The sequence below is a fragment of the Melanostigma gelatinosum genome, assembly GCF_949748355.1.
Source record: "Melanostigma gelatinosum genome assembly, chromosome: 9".
NCBI lineage: Eukaryota > Metazoa > Chordata > Actinopteri > Perciformes > Zoarcidae > Melanostigma > Melanostigma gelatinosum.
Genome location: NC_136642.1, coordinates 4096418 through 4116641, shown reverse-complemented (window position 1 = coordinate 4116641; position 20224 = coordinate 4096418). Strand labels below are relative to the sequence as shown.

At 45.0% G+C, this 20224-nt stretch overlaps 1 protein-coding gene across 1 annotated transcript in view; it reads right to left on the bottom strand.

Annotated features, from left to right (window-relative positions):
• vwde (von Willebrand factor D and EGF domains) overlaps nt 1-10740 on the bottom strand; it is a 22948-nt gene extending 12208 nt beyond the window's left edge. Inside the window, 13 exon segments of the mRNA XM_079276274.1 lie at nt 1-501; nt 1185-1381; nt 1626-1899; nt 2100-2173; nt 2735-2949; nt 3034-3178; nt 3706-3795; nt 4052-4281; nt 5716-5755; nt 5757-5884; nt 7129-7360; nt 8487-8677; nt 10594-10740. The exon segment at nt 1-501 is cut by the window's left edge and continues 344 nt beyond it. Coding sequence (XP_079132400.1) covers nt 1-501; nt 1185-1381; nt 1626-1899; nt 2100-2173; nt 2735-2949; nt 3034-3178; nt 3706-3795; nt 4052-4281; nt 5716-5755; nt 5757-5884; nt 7129-7360; nt 8487-8677; nt 10594-10669 — 2393 coding nt within the window. The 5' untranslated portion in view covers nt 10670-10740.
• Between the last annotated feature and the right edge of the window lie 9484 nt (nt 10741-20224).

Sequence of the window (20224 nt, the reverse complement as noted above, 5' to 3'; positions counted from 1 at the left end):
GTCAGGCCAGAAGGTGTGGGCCACTTGAGGGACGAGTCGGGTGGAACCACCGCTTCGTGGTCCTCCGGGAAAAAGTAGGTGAAGCCCTCCAGATCAGACTGGCTGAGGCTTTGGTGCGGAGAGTTGGAGACGTAACGGTGGGCCCGACGCTGGCTGCGAGCCGAGGTCCAAGCTCCGTCCCTGCGCGGCCGAGCATCGCCACCTCGACCCTGGGTGTTGTGACCGGAGCGACCCGGAGGCGGCGGCTGTCCGACGCTTCCTTCGCCTTTGAGCAGCTCCACCGAGCCGATGTACTCCGCCGTGACGTCCAGGGTGGGGATGACACCGGTGAGGTGCACGTTGCCGTGATGGGAGCAGGTGGAGCCGGAGGAGGTGGCTGGTTGAGAGCGGGCTCTGGGGGATGTGAGGCGGGGCCCGGCCTGACAGCTGCAGTACTTGCGGGGGCTCGGTGCGCTCAGGTGGGACGGCACGGTGTCAAACAGGCTGCTGCCTGGAGGGAGCCTGGCAGAGGAGAGGAGAGGAGGAGAGGACAGGAGGAGAGGGGAGGAGGAGAGGAGAGGAGAGGAGGAGGAGAGGAGGAGAGGAGAGGAGAGAAGAGGAGAGGAGGAGAGGAGAGGAGAGGAGGAGAGATGAGGAGAGGAGGGGAGGAGAGGAGGAGAGGAGGGGAGGAGAGGAGGAGAGGAGGGGAGAGGAGGAGGGGAGGAGGAGATGTCAGGGAGGAGGAACCAGGGTCTGACAGGAGAGTCTTTGCAGGCCCTGTGCAAACGCAGTTGATATTGTGAAAAGCAAAGTAAATTCCTTTTATGTCCGTATCAAAAGGCCAATCAGAGTTCATCTGGCAGGATTAAAGTTTCTTGTCCTACATAGCTATCAAGCTGTCTAGCAATTAAATCTCCATGTGTCTGCATATCAATCTCCTAACAAGCACTACCAACATTTTTGTGTCAACTGACAGATACCTCACCTGTACAAAAAGCACTGGGTTCCTGTCATTTCGCTAACTTATACTTCCTCGCGGAGGATCTTCCAATCCCTTATATGCGCCTCGAGGAGACGAGGAGCTAGGAGAGAGGAGGCTTCCTATGCCGGAAGTCATTTTTCAAGTGGCGTGATGCGTGAATGCCACACCTCCAAATTCAATCGTTCTTCATGACACGTCAGCACAAAGAAAAGCAGCCACTGACCTCCATTCAGAGACGAAAGCCTGCAGGTGCTCCAGCGTGGCGCCCCCTGCTGAGTGGAAGTCGTTGTCCGACCGTCCGTCGAAGGTCCCGCAGAGGCCCTCGGTGTGGCCCCGGTCTGAACTGGGGGCTCTCAGCGTCAGACTCATTCCCCAGTCGGACACGTCGGCGCGAACGAACGCTCCAGAAGAGAAGGTCATCTACGAACAGCCGAAGATCACCACATGAAGGCTGTGTGATGTATGACAGTCATTGGTCTCATAATCAATTTAAATATTATTGTTTTTCTCCCAAAACATGCAAAGATTTAGATTTTTGTATGTGTATGTGATATAATAAAGTAAATACTGTCATGGTATGAACTATAAACTCTGTATTTATTATAGAGAGCATAACTACATTAATTCAGCTGTGCCGTCTCTCTGGACGGATGTCCTCGCTCACCGTGACTTTGCGTCCCTGGTAGGACTCGGTGATGCGGATGCCGCTCTTGCTCAGGTCTCTGTTCCTCACAGACAGGTGAGGTTTGGTCTCACCCATCTCCCCGTCGCACATGTCGAAAGCGATGACGTCGCCGCCGTCCCTCGCCGCGAAGCCGCACGCGCACGAGGCGGCGTGCGCCACGCTGCCGCACGCCCACTGACGAACGTGGACCTCGAACGGCCTCGCGGCGCTCTTATAGAGCACAAAGGTGCCCACTCGGTAGTTGTCATAGTGCCTGAACATAAACAAAGACACATACTCACGGAATTGTTTGCCCTCCAGCCCGTCTAGTGTAGACCATTAGATATTATCATGACAGAAGAAACATCATTCACTGTGGACAATCTAAAATGATAAAACATGCTAAATTGCAGTTAAATAGAGCACGTTTTCCGGTACATATAAAGTCTGTTTGCTGATGAACTGAATAAGTACCTGCCATCAAATGTGATGATGTGAGGATCAGTGAAGGAGTAGCAGTAAGCGGAGGGCACATCTCGCACCGTTATCTGAAATGATTCAGATATGTAGTGGAGAACCAACTGTACATTCCTGTACTGTAATCATGTGTTTTCATTTAAAGGCACAGTAAGAAAAGTATAACGTGAATGTGTAGGAAAATAATCCCTCTCAATCATCCCTTATGACCGACTAGAAGTGTGTGTCGGTGTTTGTGTCTGCAGTGATGCTCTCTGCCTCGATTTTCTTGTTCGGTGCGTCAACCTCTACAAAAACGTGGCGACCGGGTGCCAGGAAACTACAAAAATGGTGGACACGGTGCCCGAAAGAACGCAAATACAGTGAGGCGTAACGCTGAGCAGACAAAGCTCGGGGGGGAGGGGCCAACTTTAATTTAAAAAACAACAAATGTAATACAATGACGATCCAGCAGGGTCACAGCGTTAAAGCAGTTTGAAATAAACTATAAACAGCCAAAATAATTTAAAGAGAGGGTTGAATAGGAACACTAAATATAGAGAGATGATGTGTAAAAATCCAAACCTCTTGAATTAATAAACCATCAACAAAGTGTCATAAAAGAACTGTTTATCAAATTGTAAGCCGGTTACCTCAACTGGTTCTGGTAAGTATCCGTTCCAGAGAACATTCTGCGTGACGATGGACTTAACGGAGATCTGGGTTGTCCTGTTGCCATCTTTGACAAAGTCGGTGACGGGGCTGAAGTGGATCACAGCCCGGCTGCAAACCCCGTCCCTACACGGGCCCCGGGACAGAACCACCGCACAGGAGGACAGAGACAGATCTGCACCCAACACACCCTCATCTGTGACACAACAAGGAAGGAGCTGCCGTCAATGTTTTGCAAGCTGCGCGCACGAGCTATGATGACTCAGCAGTGAGTCCTCACCTGTGCTGCGTGTGCTGAGCTGCAGAGACAGAGTGCACCGCTCTGTGGAGGACGACTCCTCCGGACACGGGACAGGAACTGTGCTCTCCACCACCAGCTCATACAGCCGCCCGTCCTCAGGCACGCTGCTCTGCTCTGGTCGTAGCTGCACATAACAGTCATACAACTGGTGAGCCCGTCTACACATGGAGCCTTCGTCACCATCGCATGACATTCAGAGGCAGAAAGAGGAACTAACTCTTTAGCCAACAAGCTTCTGTGAGAGCATCAGCTTACATAAATGTTGACTGTCAGCAAGAAAGCATCATAATATAACTTTGGACACAGCCTGGCTAACTTTCCCCCCCGCTTCCAGTCTTTATGCTAAGCTAAGCTAACATCCTCCTGGCTCTAGCTCCATACGCACAAATATGATATTTATATTAATCTTCTCTTGTAACTATCTGCGTGAAAGATAACAGCAGTATCTCCAAATTCTGAAATATCACTTTCAATATCTACAGTGGACCACATGCAGTCACTTATTCTTCGTTGACGGTATACATACCTACATATAATTAAAAGCTACAGACAGAACCACACGGACATGCATGCACAAATACAGAACTGCTCAAACAATAGTCCCGCACTGTTCATTGAGAGACACCACACACATAAATAGTTATGATGTACCATAATCCCAGCAAAGAACTCCTGACTTTGCACTGAAGCACCATGAACGGTGGGCGAGTCCAAGAAGAAACTGGAGCTGGAGCAGTAAATCTGAGAGAGGGGGAGATGTTGAACGTCTTATGAACAAATATGAATTGTTTTGCCTACATTGAAGAGCGAGAGCGAGACAGAGACAGAGACAGAGACAGAGAGAGAGAGAGAGAGAGAGAGAGAGAGAGAGAGAGAGAGAGAGAGAGAGAGAGAGAGAACAGAAGGAACCACACAGCAAATAAAAGGAAAATCCCCCCCCCCCTTTTCAACTAGAAGTAGAACTGATTGTGAAAATGAACTGGACTCTGCAGCCCACCTTGTCCCCCAGACGGAGGTTGAAGCCGTCCAGTTCGATGTAGGCGGAGGTCTGGATGGTGGTCTCCTGTTTGAGCTCCTCCTTCCTGCCCTGGAGGGAGAGGCGGGACCAGGCCACCACGTAACCCAGGGAGCTGTCGGAGCTGCTCCCAAAGCTGCACCTCAGGTAGACGGAGGCTCCCGTCACCTCCGAGACGATCACTGGTGCAGGTGGAGCGGGAGGCTGCTTTGCTGACGGGAGAGAAGCAGGAGTGGGTCGGTTAGTGGAGTCCAACACGTGTTTTAGATTAGATGATGTCTGTGCAGTTAATTCTCCGCATGTTGGGAGTGTAGAAACCAAAACAGAGGAGGAAAAGGAAGTCAACAGTTTTGAGCCTTTATCAAAGGGCCAGTGTGCAGCTTTTAGGGGGACCGGTTGTTTCATCTGACAATAAGAATCGTTGTGTTTTTGTTAGCTTACAATGAGCCTTCGTCTGCATCTGGAGCGGCTCCTCTTCACAGAACCGGCTGCCATGTTTCGACAGTAGCCGGGAACGGACAAACCTAACACTGACTCTCGAGAGGAGCTTTCACGTTCTCACGTCTGCCATCGTAGTTCTTCTGCACGCTTGGCACGCGGGAGACGTTTCAGTCGGTTGCAATCTGCAACCTCACTGCTAGATGCCGCCACATCGTACATACTGGCCCTTTAAGAAATCAGGATCCTAAACTGTAAAATGACGTGGACATCTTGTCTCCAAACACCTTGTACTTTTGATCTGGAGCAGTTTTTTGTGGTTCAGGGAAGGACTATTACTTCCAAGTAATGGGAATCTTTGTGGCATCAGTTTGGGAAAGGCCTGTGCACAAATCCAGGTCCACAAAGAGCTTGACAGGTAACAGATCCAGACCGCGACCCCAATCAGGCTCAGGTGTCTTCAGCAAAGTCTTCCAAGAAGAGAGGCGGTTGTTACAGCAGCATATAACTGCCCGTGGTTTTGGCATGAGATGTTCAACTGTCACATATGGATTTAACGTTCATCAGTCAACATCGTCTGCTCAGGTGTTCGTGAATTTTTGGCCACACTCTGCATTCAATTGAGAGCTCGAACCCAGGTGATATATATTGTAATCTTTGTACAGTGTGCTCAAAGTTGGGCAGGACCATTTCTTTCTTTTTGTTTATTGCTACTATTAAATGAACATCTAGAAATATAATACTGTTCTAACATTTGACTGGAAACTGCTGCTAATTCCCATTCCAGGTGGATTAAATGGCAAAACTCTGGGAAAGTCATAAAACGTCTTCGAAATGAACTTTGTCACGACTGAAAAATGAAGGAAATCTGTGTGCAGAGGAAAGTAGCTCACACTGAGGAAAATGCATTCACTCATGTGAGCAGTTTAACCAGAACATATTCAGCACGGCCTGCTCTCTGAATTCAAAAGTGCAGGAGAGAGCTTGGGAATTGTATTATCTGAAACAAGTTGTTGTTCAGAGGTATTTCATCTTTCTCTCATTAAACCTCGCGGCTCCTCGACCAGCTTCCTAAAACCCGCCGTGGCGTAATTCACGACCTGGCTGAGGGCCGTCGCCATGGAGAGGAGGCCCGGCGGACGCCGGGGGGGAACGCGTGCTCAGCTCATTACGAGGAGCGGCGAGGGGGCCGACGGTGCATTCCTCACCACATGGCAACTCCCCGACCTCCCGATCGTCGCGGTGTTTGACCTAACACGGGGAGACAAGCGTAAGCCACGAACACAGCAGCGGGGTCCTCACTTTGACATGTTCCGTCCACGCTCACCCTGCCGGGGCCGCAGCTCAGCGACGCCGTGGGTGAAATGGCCGACATCTCTGTTAAGACACAGAGAAGAGCAACAACGGCACGCAATTACAAATCAACATTCATTTGCATAATAGATACTCTTCGCCAGTGATTATCACTATTCATTCAGGAACATTTTCATGTTGCCATGCAGTACTTATGGATGCTTAACACCATAAAACTCAACAGAAGAAGAAGGAGATGGCGCGAGGCCTGATTTACGTATGCAGACGGAAACGTCTCTTAATATTTGAAGGAACATGGCGGGCGGGGAGCTGTTTTTGTGCGGCGCCAACGTTCTCGTAGTGTCATTAATATTCACCCGCGACATCATTGGCATAACCGGTGAAGCCGTCAACGAGTTGGGATTAAAATAAGTCATCAGCGAAGTCTTGTGCTGGCTTCTCTTGCTCCACGCACAGCAATGTCACTGCTGTCACTCACAACACAGTCGTACCGGCTTTGTTCCCTGAAATGTTCTTCGGTCTTCAGGTGGGAAATTGGTGCGACAGGTTTACCCTGAATATTGATCCCATGCAGGAAATGTCAACGACATGTGTGAATGTGGCCTAAAATCTTATCGAGTTTAAAAGCGCCTTATGTCGGAAAGTGTCGATGTGTATCCTAGAAGGTATGGGACAGCCTCACATTCATGACTCGGTGTAGTTTTCTTCTAAAGATTGACATTTGAACTTTTGTCTGATGCGTTCTCATGACATCCTCGTGTTCACATGAAGCAGATGTGAGCCGTCTGGAAGTAGAACAGGACACTTCAAACGCGTTCCAATCAACAGTTTAACGACGTTTATAAATCAGAACTAATTGTATGTTAAACTGCAGGTTTCTATGGAAACTTCTGCTTTGAGCTTTATTGTCACTTTACGCTCAAAAGTGAAAGAAGCTCTGAACTAAAGTGGCCACACATTCATGTTATTGGTAATCGGTCATGCTGTAAAGCTTAATACTGTGCTCTGAACAGCTCCAATGTAGACGGTGTGTCAAGAAGTGTGACCGATTATTCATGTCTTCCAATGCATTATGAATATGAATGTAAAGTATTATAGATTTGGGTTTAAAAGAAAGTCACTGAGTGAGAGTTGAGGTATTTGTCAGAGATGCAAAACTCTGAATCTGTATTCAAGTTAAGCTGCAAGCAGCCTGGCAAATCCTGCTTGAGTTTCATTCGGTTTAGAGGTTACAGCACATTAAACGGTTAACAGCATGTCGTTTAGAAAACATGATCACGAATATGGATCTTCCTGTTCTGACTTACCCTGAGCGCAGTACCCCATGCAGCCCTGCGTAGGCTGCAGCAGGTAAACATAGAAGTCTCCACAGTTGCGGACGGTGACCGGGATGCGGAACATGCAGCAGTCTTTGCCGATGCCCGGGAAGAGCTGCCAGGCGGCGCAGGCCGTCAGCTGCCTCACCTCCAGGGGCCCCGGCAGCGACTCACCCCCACCCAGGGACAGCCACACAGGAGCCTGAGTCCCACAGTGGTTCACCTGGATGTTTAGAGAGAGAGAGGGGAACAATAGGGAACACCATGTCACTGTCGTTTCCTCGCTGTACGAAGGTTTGCTGTTCTCAGCACCGGATACAAAAATAGTTTGAAATAATAAACAGAAACAGAAATGGGTAATAATTGCAGCTTTGCACCAAAGATGTCACCAACATGCATAATAACGTTTCGCTTAAATAGCATGAATCTGAAAATAGTCCTTAAAGTTACAACAAGGAACATTTATTTGTTGCTTTTGGCGTTCCAACGTTTATGAAAACAGTGTTTCCGAGAACCAGAGTCTCTTTAGAAAACCTAGTTCTGGTACTGCCGTTCCTCAAGCGGCCCAGCAATAAGGCCTGGGTCTCCGGCAGCATGGTGTTGGTGTTGGCTCCAAGCGGGAGCGGAGGAGCAGCGAGGCGAAGCTCTGCTCCTGGAGGAGGCGGAGGAAGAGGAGGAGGAGACGCTGCTGCTGCTGCCGCCAGGAGCTGAGCTCTCCTCTTCCCTCCGGGGCTCCGACTGCAGCGAAGCCGGATCTGGGTCAATCTGCGGTGGGATGGTCCCACCAGTCTGAGCTGAAGGAGTTTCTGGTGAACCTGCATGATTTCATCTGATTTTGCAGGTGAATCCCACCCGGTGGCACCGATGACAAGCATTAAGAATCACGATATAGAAATAGACAATCTTCTTGCTGATGGTCTTGTTCACTGATAAAGGTCCCATAGAGGCATCAGTATCACATTGAGGCGGTTTCATAAGCAGTTAAAAGTTCCTCACACACACTGAGAACTGTGTCCACCAGCTCATACAACCTTCGAATAAGCTCACAGTCGGTTTAGAAACACTGGGACTCCTGAAGTCTGACTTGGAAGTTTTGGAAACTAGTTGCAAAATGTAGCAATTTTTTTCGTGCAAACTGTAAATTAAAGTCGGACATGCTTTCCGCAAAAGAAATTCCCAAATTAGTGAGACGGAAGTACCGGTATCTCTCTCCAAAGCACCGGTGATGAAATAGTTTGCAGGGTGGCACAAAAGCACTGGAAAGGTCCTTTAAGACGCGTCAGCCAAAACACAGACGTTGCCAATTACTCCCGACAGTTCATATTCCGTGTGACATGCAGATCATTTACCTCCACACACTGGGTGGGCATGCTGGCCGGCTTGTCAAAGATCTGGAACTGGTACCAGCCCGGAGCGAGGGAGCGGTCGCAGATGAAGTCCTGCAGGGCCGACTCCTGCAGCCAGCTGGAGCTGAAGGTGGTGCTGCGGTAGGGGTCCTGGAGGACGGAGTGGCCGCCCGGCGCACACTCTGGAGGGGGCTCTGCAAGTCCAGCCAGAGAGACAACATGAGCACTGGATGGACACCAAGACTGTCAATACCAATGATCGAATATATGGACGGACGTCTGCGGGACAAAGAGTGAATTGTGGACGTCCTCCGTCCAGCTGGACTGTATTCAAGGTAAACATGGCGAATTGAATTTCAAAGCGGGTAAAAAGGTCTGGTGCACACAGACCATGAAATGCATGAGACAGAGTGAGATTTGATCATTTAGGATATGAATACATTCACTGGATATGAATCATTTTGAGAAAAGACAAAACTGTCCTGTTGCATCAAAGAGAAATATGAACAGAAAGAAGTAGAGCTGAACATAACACAACCGGCAATTACAAAACCAGAGAATATGAAGATGACATGCAAATATATGAAAAATGTGAAACTCATTTTAGGAACAAATATCAACAATCAAAGCTCTAAATATCCTGTGAACAACTTGAGTTCCTTAAAAGCCTTCAAACAACCTTTCAAAGAGGTACGACATCCCAGTATTTACTTTAATGAAGACTCTACTGTGTTTTTGTCCACAAACCAAAGAAATGTCTTGTTCAGCATTCAAAAAAAAGAAGGAAATCCAGTCTATGAGGTTATTGGCACAACTAATGACGACCAAGATTGTGAACTTAGGTGAGAGCAGAGAGGAAGAAAGAGATCCAAGCTGCAACCAAGACGTTACCGACCGGCTTCTGTGCAGCAACGGTTTCTGCCCCTGAGCAGAGAGGTCAAGTGTCAAGTGAAGTGAATTATTATTAATGGCTTTTCCCAGCAGGATGTGAGCGCTGGTTCACCGTGAGCTGTAACATAAAGTACTTTCATCAAGTATCAGCCTGTGGTTGGAAACTACTTCTGTGCATCATTACAAAGTAGATCCTCACAAAACACAAAAACAATCTAATCTAAATGAAGGACATCGTCTTTACGTTAAAACCTTTCTGGAGTAGAAGGGAGTCCTAAAACTGCTGCAGAGAAAGGAAAGGTCAGCAGGCCAAAGGTGAAAGGAGGACTCTTCAACACACTGTTGAAGTGCTCAGGGATCATTAGAGGAGGACGTCGATGCAACCTGTGGACACGACGCTGCAGGGTTCTGTTGTGAGTCCAAATCCTAAACAAAGTCATAACACGCTCTTCACCAAATGCAGAGTAATAACATAATAAAGTTTCCATTAATCACAAATGTTTTTTAAAATGTAAAACAAGTTTCTTAAGACAAAAAGGAAAGTTTAAAGTCATCAGATTTGTCCACACCTCTGGTTAGCGGGACATAAAAACTGGGGATTAGTTAAGGACGAATGAATGGAGGGAAAACAAAATGGTTATCAGCTGGAGAAGCAAAGCCAGAGACTTTTCAAGAGTTGGTAGGGATGGTTCTTCAGTTATCTTAAAGTCAAGATCAGGAAAAGACCTCAGGTGACTGGAGAGAGAGAGAGAGAGAGAGAGAGAGAGAGAGAGAGAGAGAGAGAGAGAGAGAGAGAGAGAGAGAGAGAGAGAGAGAGAGAGACAGACAGACAGAAGAAAGCTCTGCCACAGCACAGAGCTGCCAATAGACTCAACACCTGACCCTTCAGCCCCGATCAGCTGGACAGGAACTCTGACAACCACCATGTCCGGTGAAAGAATAAGAAAGAGCAGGAAGCTGCCCATGAGACCTGGAGGTATGTGGCCTTGGCTGACAGTTACATGACGGATGAGAAGGCGTCAGCTTCTTTTTGGCAGAGCGACAAATAAACTGGCAGAGGAATCTGAGCTCTTTGGTATACACTGATTCAATATTAGTTTGAATACAATGGTTGTAGATTTAAAAATATTTTACAAAGCACATAACAGTCAAACTCAAGAGTTTGTGATTTACATAAAGGGGTGTGTGTGTGTGTGTGTGTGGGGGGGGGTGAGCTTACCTGTTTGAGCGTGCATTACGTGAGGGAGTAAAAACGTAACGCACGTGAGCAGTTTAAAAACGCTTTCAAGTCTCATCGTCCTGCGGCGTCCAGCGCGCGAACCAAAACAGCGCGACCGAGCACCGAGCGCCGGCACCGTTTATTACCGAAAGTCCTCTTCCGTCCGCTGGGAGCGACGAGGAGCGCAGCCGTCGTTTCCGTTTTATGCCAACTCGAAACCAAAGTGAAGCGGGAGGAAGTCCGTCAGAGCCCCCTCTGGTCGGTGCGATGGAAGCGGCTGTCGGCTGAACCGAGGCGCCGGACTGCAGCGGAGGACCACAGACCGCAGGCTGCATCGGCGTCGTGCGTCAGGAGGGGCGGCGGAAGGTGCACCTTCTCATGACCCGAAACCTCCGCACATCTGCCTCTGAGCTGCACGAGGCACGACTAAAAGACTCCGCTCTCGTTCCACATGTGTTTTGATCTGAAAATAAGCCTGAAACAAACATTATGAATCGATTAATCGATTATTTGACGGCCAAAACGTCAGAAAAATACTGAGACATGATCACGTGTGCACAGAGCCAGTGGAGAAATGATATGACGAGTATATTTACTCAAATGCCATTTTTGAGTACTTTACTTGAGTAAAAAAAAAGAAACAATCATATAATAATAATAATTAGCTATTGGTTCAGCTCTAAACAGTAAGCTACTTTACAACAACAAAGCAAAAGAGAGGACTTACCATTATACTTACCATTATAGCATTGAAATAAAAGTCAAACATTGTCAATCAGACAAACAAATACATGAATTCTGGACATTCAAAATATTCTGTGGATCCTGATTCACTGTGAAAATAATATCATTTTGACTGTGAAGAACAGGATGTTTAGTGAAAGATGCATTTGCATTTAAACTGCAAAGTGCAAATTTGACTTTTATAATATTCTACATGCAGAGATTAACCAGAGCAAAGCAACATCAACCTAAATGACTTCATTTTGTAGGCTTCTGTTTTCTGTATCACTGTGAAACATGACAGATTTGACACAGCTTCATTCATCGAGTTACTCTGGTCTGAATGGACTGAAGCCTGTAAACTATCGGCATGTTTTCTCCATGTCCAAAGGACAGGCAGACTGATGGTCTAATCATGGGAGTTCACAAGTGACCAGCCAGTTACACTCCAAACCACTAAAACAGATGCCTACATGCTACATTTTTCATGGAGGCAGCCGCAGCCAACGAGTGGAACATTTGGATCAGACAGATAGTCATGGTCCTTTCCAGACTGCTCGTTTTCCATTCTCACGCTTTTAGCTGCAGCCGAGCGACTCAGATGTCAAGCTTCACTGGCGGGAGCTGAGGAGCTGGAGCTGATTATTCTGTCAAACACTAGAAACTGATGTCCTTAGAAGAGGAAACAAGAAACGCAGGAAGCAGTGGCTCAATTTGTATTGTAAAAAAATGTAAATTCTGCAAGTATTTTGGAAAAAGTAATCCTTTTCTTGCAGTGGGTGGTTCATTCAGGGATGTTGGATGAAGAGTTGAAGCAGGGAATAACATCTGGGCACTTTGGTGAGAGATAAAAGGATAAATGAGAAGCTGCAGTTCTACAGTATACAGTCAAGTAATCCAACAAATACTTTCATTGTCAATTAATACACTGATTATTTTCTTAATTAACTGATGACTCATTTTGCCTAAAAAATGTAATAAAATCATGAAAAATGCCGACACCGAAAGTTGCACAGTTTACAATGAAGGAAAACTGAAAAAACAGGAAATACTCACATTTTAGGAGCTGCTTTGCTATCAGCTAATATTTGGCATTTTTGCATTCTTTTTAAAACATTTTATTGATAGTTTTTCTGTTGATTGACTCAGTATATCAGCTCTACAATAATTCTCTCTATCTGACTATCTCAGAGCTGAGATGTGCTTGAGAATTTAACTCTGAGGTAGAAGTAAAAACTCTCAGCAGGAGGACTCATTTTTAAATAAAAAGGACCTTTTAAGCAAACTGTGAAGTTCCAATGAAGTCAGTAAGACATTATATCCTGTGATTAATGATGAATAAACCTGTGGACGATCCGTCCTGCAGGTCTAGAGAGAACCAATGGGAAGCTGACAGCTGTGCAGGTCGTATACACACCGTCTTCTCGCGGTGCAAGGAGGAGGTGCCCGGCTGTCTTGGTGAGACACTCGGCTGTTGGACTCCCAGCCGGAGGAGGGACACAACCCCCCCCCCCCCCCCCCCCCCCTCGTAAATCACCTGGACCATCAACCTGGAATAGCCATCAGGTAAAAAAAACACTTTCTTCCCGTCTGCTCATGCCTCCTCTTACACAACCGGCAATTAAATCTCAATCGGCCTCCCGGACGGAAAACATCTGTAGCAGTACATGACATGAGTCTGCAGCCTTCAAGGTACATCCAGATAGTGGTTAATAAATGGGGATAATTGCCTCGTTTGATTCTTTAATCTACACACACGAGCTCACCCGGTGCAATTTTCTCTCATTATAATCACACGTGGGAGAAATGGCGGCGCTGCAGTGTCCCCTGGGAAATGTGATGTCGGCTAAATGATGCAAACTGTATATAATTACCTGAACCTCCACCACTGACGGGAGAAGTGATTGTACAAAAGACTTCAAGTGCACACAGGGAGCCGAAAAGCACATATTACACATTATTATAACGTTCTAAAAGTCCACAGGAGAACTTTCCCACGTTTACCTTTTTGTCCTCCTCGCTGTTGTTTCTCGCTTCATCACCGGCATGAAAATAAAACAAAAACATCAGTTGAAATGAATCATTCTGCTCAGGTCTCTGATTTACAGCCCACCTGAGGCTACTCGTGTTCAGTAAAGGCTGAAAGTGCTTTTCGTAAAGCTCTTTGAAAGCGATGGGCTTCCATACCGCCACTGTTAGAAAGCCTGTGGAGGCGATTCGGACAGCAACGGGTCATCATTCCTCGCCTTCTGTCTTGTTGGCAACAGTGGAAGAAGTGCTGAAGGTGCCAGCTAAAGTTAATGTCAATCATTCAGGTGGAGAAGCCAAATCACTCTTATCCCATCAAGAAAAAGTAAAGAAAGGCAAACAAATCATTAAAGTACTTCTTGTGAAGAACAATATGTTTCGTTGTTCGGGTAAAACTTTCAAAAAACTTTGAATCTCGGCTTTGGCTGTTTTCAGCTTTCTGATCAGCTGATGAAGGAAATAAATATGAAAGATAGAGCGAAGGAGGATTAAAAGAAAGAAGACAAACTGGCAGCATAGAGGGAAAGAAAAGCCAGATAGGAAGACTGAGACAAAGTAACTTGAGCTCTGAGATGCAGTGATGGTTCAGTGTAATCTAAACAAAAACTCTTGACTTGGAGACGAGGGAACCAGAAGAGCAAACATGCTGACTCATTTCCATGTTTAAGGGCTCATTCCTGCAGCGCTCTATACCCAAGTACAGTAAAAGTACCTCAGAACTTTGCAGTACTTCAGTACAGATAAATTCCTGATTGTACTTTCCACAGATGACCTGTGAGAACTGCTGAGTGTGTTTGTTTAGCTGGAGGAGAGCAGTCATGACCTCAGAGCAGCCGGGTCATGACAAGCTATTTCTGTTCCCCGCCTTCCATTTGTATTTGTACGGACAGTATAGCTTCTGCTCTGTCTGAGCCGACATGAAAGCAAAGAAGAGAAGGGCAGGAAGAGCTTCAGATTGAAGTGAATTTCAAACAACAGTAAAACAGATGGAGGGAGACACATGGAGGGGCTCTTGTAATCGCTTCAGCCGAGCCACCGACTGCACAGTGGCTGTAAATGTCAATGGAAGGAGGGTTTTTTTCCAGATACAGAGCCGAGGGGCCAGACGCTTTCGGGAGAAGCCTCTGAAGGTGACAGCTCCTGGTTTTAAGAGGGGCGACGAGGTCGGCTCCTGTGAGGTCCCGGCTCGGGTTTCCTGTTGCCTTTGACCCCTCGAGGCTATGGCCTCTGAGGTGACTATGATGACTTATAACCACACAGTGACCGAGAGAGACCAAGCTCTGCTAACTGAATGATATGACTGCACTTTGATGAAACACATCAATGCTGGAGTTACAGGTACAGTGTGCAGCATTAAGGGGGTTCTATTGGAAGAAATGTATGATACTATCAATGAGCATGAAGGCTTTAGTGCACAATCACCTGGAAATAAGAATCGCCTTAGATTGAGCCCTTTATATCTCCATACGGAGCGGGTCCCCTTCTCAGAGCCGGCCGCCATGTTTCTACAGTAGCCCAGAACGGACAAACCAAACACTGTCTCTCGATAAGATCGTTCACGTTTTTGTGTTTTCGAATCTGTCGACGGCGCAAAGGCAGAAAAATAGAAAAGACAGCGTTCTGATGAAGGGATCACGAGTTATAAATCCCTGTGATGGGTCATAAACAGCACCCGCAAGAAGATGCACGGCTAAAATATATTAAATCCAACATAGAAAGAAAGATTGATTCAACAACGCACCGTCTTAAGATAAAGACGGAAAGGAAAACAGATACTGTTGTTGTGTATATAGATATTTGGCCACTTGTGAGGTCAAAAGTTTTAATACAAGCTAAGCTCCTCTCCAGACTCATTCACTGACTTTTCTTCAAGGTCTAGTCAGTAAAAATATCCTACAATATGTAGCGATTACAGACATTAAACAGAGTTCTGTTCCATGAATCTGGAATAAGCATCATCTCTGCATGCCAAGAACAGGGCTGCTGCTGGAGACTGTAGATGCTGTGAGGATTCTGCTGGTGAAGAACTCTGAGTTTAGGAGGCTGTTCGCCTCTCACCATGCACTGAGAATTACTCTCTTTGCCGTATTTCACCGTCTCTGCCTCAGTCTGAACTTTATCACTATATTGTAGAAAAGGAAACAAAAGTAAAGTCTGCTCCTGTAAAAGGAGTACTTTTCTCTGCCACCGCCTGAATGATATGCTGCCATCTAGTGGACGTACCGTGACATTACATATTCATTCACAGGTTCTTCTGCTACACGGTGGTGGGAAATACCTTCCAACCAGTGCCTGCTGGTGGAAAAAGTTTTGTTGACATTGTTTTTCGTACTTGGTCATGTAGTGTGGACTTAAGCACACGTTACGTACTTTCTGGTTCGAGAAAAGAATGACAGTTTGTAGAGTTGAGAAAAGAAGAATTTACATACAGCGGGTCATGGATTAATGGATTAATGGAGTAAATAATTGAGAAACGTGGAGACACATCAAAACCTAATGTTCTAAAAACAAGATGTAGGGTTTGTTGTGAAATGTATTATTGAGTAATGTATGAATTATGTTTTAAGTTTCTTGAGAATTATTATGATTCGATGCTCTCATCGACAGACATGTGAGTTAGTGTCTTGCTCAGCATTTTTACACATTAAAAGAGGAAAAGCTTTTTTATATCACGGTATTGTTTTACTTTATTTCTATATATATATATCACACTACATATTTTGGTTACTGGTCAGCCAAAACAAGTTATTTGAACAACAATTATTTGACAATTTATAGACCAAACTATAATCAAGAAATCAAGAGAATAATGGGCAGATTATTTCAATCAATCAAAATGTATTTGTACAACACATTTTAAAATACAACGGTTGCCCAAAGTTCTGCACATAGACAAGCAGCCATACAATCGAAAATACCAACAGCTAGAAGAGCAAGCCAAGTATCCTAGATTCCCATCACCATCAAGATGAAATAGAGTAAGCGATCGAGGAAGAGATGGAGGAAGAGATGTGGCCACGTGAAGTTGTCCAAGATCAGTGTCAGCCCGTCACACATACCTGCACAGATGAAGACGAAAAGATGCCATCAGTCGTTATTTTTTACTAAAACTGTGTCACACACAAGACTAATTCAATTCATGGGCACTCAAGTTTAAAGATAGATCGTTGACCTTCTTATTCCTTCTGAATTAACTGTAATTTATGTTCTTAAAGATTCTTTAGACGAACCAGTAAAAAGAAAGCGGCTTGTATTTAAAGTATGTTTCAGTATTGTTGTTTTGAATTGCATTAGACAGCAGAGCTATTACTATCTTTTGGTATTTCAGTGTTTACATCCATTGTTCTTGCCAGATAGAGGACATGTTATACTAGGTTTACATTTATCATCCATCTCCATGTTTTTTGCTGGAGTAATGCCTGTTTGAATCCAAAGGTAGTCCTCAAAGTACAGTTTTCACACGGCCAATGACTGTTGTTTCTCAAATATAATGAAAATAGAAAATTGGAAGGAAGCAGACTGCTTCATCACATCGATCTACACCCATAGAGTCACATTAAAAGCTTGAAATGTTCCACCACGTTAACACCGCTACATAATTGCTGTGGGTATGTTTGGAAACACTGGGCGAAACGACAAGTTTTCGAGGACCACGGCAAATTAAAACGTCGACTTACTTTCTACTCGCCTGAGCACATAAAGGGCCGTCACGTCGAGGGACTCCAGGAAGTAGAAAGACAACCTGAAGGGACAGAAGTTTTATTTTCTGTTTTCATATGCAAAAAATAAAAATGTACACTCATTCTAATACTGAATATGAAACCAATCTGCTCATAAATAAGCCAAGAGCTGATGTGTTCTCCTAAGGTGACTGATGTTGTTTATCAGCAGACGAAGGAGAAGAAAGAATGATTTTTCCGGCATGAGTGAAAGGCATTGTGGGATACTCACACTGCTAAGTTGATGAACAGGTCCAACATGTTCCAGCGGTCGCTGAGGTAACTCCCTTCATAGACAAAGCCTCCCTTGGCCAACATCTTGATGAGCATTTCCACGTTAAAAAATGCCATGACAAAGGTATCCACAATCTGGCAATACATAATAAAAGAAAAAATAACCGTTAAACAAAGTAGAAACAACAATGCTAACACAGTGGCAAGAGTTCTGTTGCGTTTACTCATAAATACAGAGGGACATCTTGAATGTATTGTATATAAAATAAGCGTTTTAGGTTGTCATTAGCCTGTTATGATTTTGGTAGACTAAAGTATGTGGCGTGTGTTTTCACGGAGAGAAAGGAGACTTTTAATTGTATCTAAACATGAAAGAGTGCAGGTGTCACTCTAACCCGTGGTTGGTAGCTCCTCTCGGACATGTACACGAGCAGAATCATGCAGTTGACGAGGCGCACCAGTATGGACACACACTTCAACCACGTGGAGGACGAGGTTAAAGTCACAACTCATGTTCATTCATTCATAAAACTTATCAACAACAGAGGACCGCTGATAACATACTAGAAAGACCGAATGGGACTAATGATGGCTAGTTTAAACGATGTTACAATGTGATAATAGCGGCAGTGTAGCCTTTACTCTGAAATATACATATTGGTATATCTACTCAGGCATAGTCACGTTGGTATTATTCTTAAACATATTTGGGCATGCCAGGTGTCAGACACAGGTTAAACTTGCAGCAGTAAGAAAGGATATGGGCTACAGGCCACTTTCAGACACCAGTTACGGGGTCTCGTGGTCTGTTTGAGCCGGCCCAAGACCTCCGGGGCCAGAGCCGGGTACGGCAGCTCCGTGGAGTCACCGGCTGGTGTGGTGAGTGGCACTTCAGCCATGATTGAGTTACAGCAGAGTTACTCTGGACGGAGGTCGAAAAGAGAGAGGTGAACAGAGGAATGGGCTAAAGTGAAGAAAAACAGATCATGCATTGCACATATCACACAACAGCTGTCACATATTAATGTTTTAGCATTTCCGGTTAACTCGTGGAGGTGGAGCTAATGTGTGCGCTGTTGTGTCGACCATTGTAGACGTAAACATTCCAAATGTGTCCCAGTTCACCTGGCGTTGCCCTGTATGCAAATGAGTCAGCCAGAAGTAAACATGTGGCCAAGGTGCCGTTGAATTGTATTCATGTTTTTAGTGAGTATCCAGTGAAATAAGCCTACTACTTTTCCATGCTAATTAAAATTAAAGTAAGCTCGATATTAACATATTAATTGGTTCATTATAACTCATAAAACTGTAGATATTAAGATAATGTTTAATATTTACCTTCATTCTGTAACCTGACACATACTGATGCTAGAGGATTGTTTCTAGTTAGCTTAGTTAGCTAACGCTAGCTAGTTAGTTAAACGTGAGTTAGCACTTGAAGCAGTTAGTTAGAGCAGTTAGAACTTAGTTATATTTGCTGAAGCTGAACTTAAATTACTAGCATGATTCTTGCAATGTTTGGGTTGTATTAACATGTACTTTTTGTACAAATGTCTCAGCTAGTAACGTAAAATGAACTGTAACGTTAGATGTTAGCTGGCTAATGTAGAGGCTTAGCTAACGTTAGCCTTAACTGGCATGAAAAAGACCAAAGGATCCAGGTTAGTACGCTTAGGTTTGCTAAGCACAAGCGATTATTTCAACAACAAAAAAATGACATGACCCAATATCTATGGTGTCTATTTTGCATCAAAAGTACTTACCAGAGGAAAAACGTTGACTTGTAAGTCCTTAGAAGTCCGCTTGTAAATGTTTCTTAGCGATCCGTTGGAGTTAAAATCGCCTTTAGTGACAGCCAATGAAATTGTAGCATTTAGTAAAGCAGTCATAGTGCTGGCTGATTGGCTGGATACAGTTTCGAATCCCAGTTTGGGGGGAAATCATGTGATACGCGATCAAAGATAAATATAAATCGAGAAAACATTTCCCAGGCCTACCCAATCACTAACCCTGATGCCTGCAGGAACTTGGAGCTCTTCCTCACTCATGGTCTTCAGCTCCACAGCCAATATCACCCAAAGAGATGCAGTCAGGAAGACATGGGTCAACCAAACACTCATTAAAGGCTTCCCATATATGATGGATATGATGTCTGAGTGACCGTGCTGTTTGATAACTAGGTGGCGATGTAGATTTTTTTATGTTTTAGTGTAGTAGCGAGCATCTCCTCTGCTCTCTGTCGGAGCTGAGCTACTCCAACTACACACACACATAGACAAGAGCACATACACACACACACACACACACACACAGCAGAGGCGGTGAGGCTGTGTTGGAGATTAAATAGAAGCTGTCTGTTTGTTGACTTATACTATCTGATGTCTGTGTTCTTCATTCTTCATTATCATTTATAAACTTCACTCAGGAATGTTATTAATTCATTGACATTTTCGATTTGTTTCCAGTGAGATATTAACTTTATATACTGACTTTGCTGTTGAAATCATAACTGTTGCTGGTCTAGAAATAACATTTAGTTATATTTAAGTCATAGATAACATCTAATCCTGTTCTGAATTTAAATAAATGTCTTTAGAGCAATTATTTAGTCATTAAAATAACCTAATATTGATAAGAGTGGCTCCTAAGGCTAATGAAATCCTATGGATTCGGTATCTTTAGGATTTTCCCCACTTGAGGGCCACTGTAGTTCTCCAACTCACTGGGAAAGTGAGGGGTGAACGGACGGGTATGTTGCTGCATTTCAAAATGAAAGCCCTTCAAATCACATTCATGAGACAATTGGTCTAATTTCAGATTAGATTCGTGAGGAAATGGTGCATAGTTACAAAATAATGTCACTCCAGGTTAATTAACAGCAGCCCACCTCGAGGTGTCACTCAGACAGAACCAGGACATTCTGATGT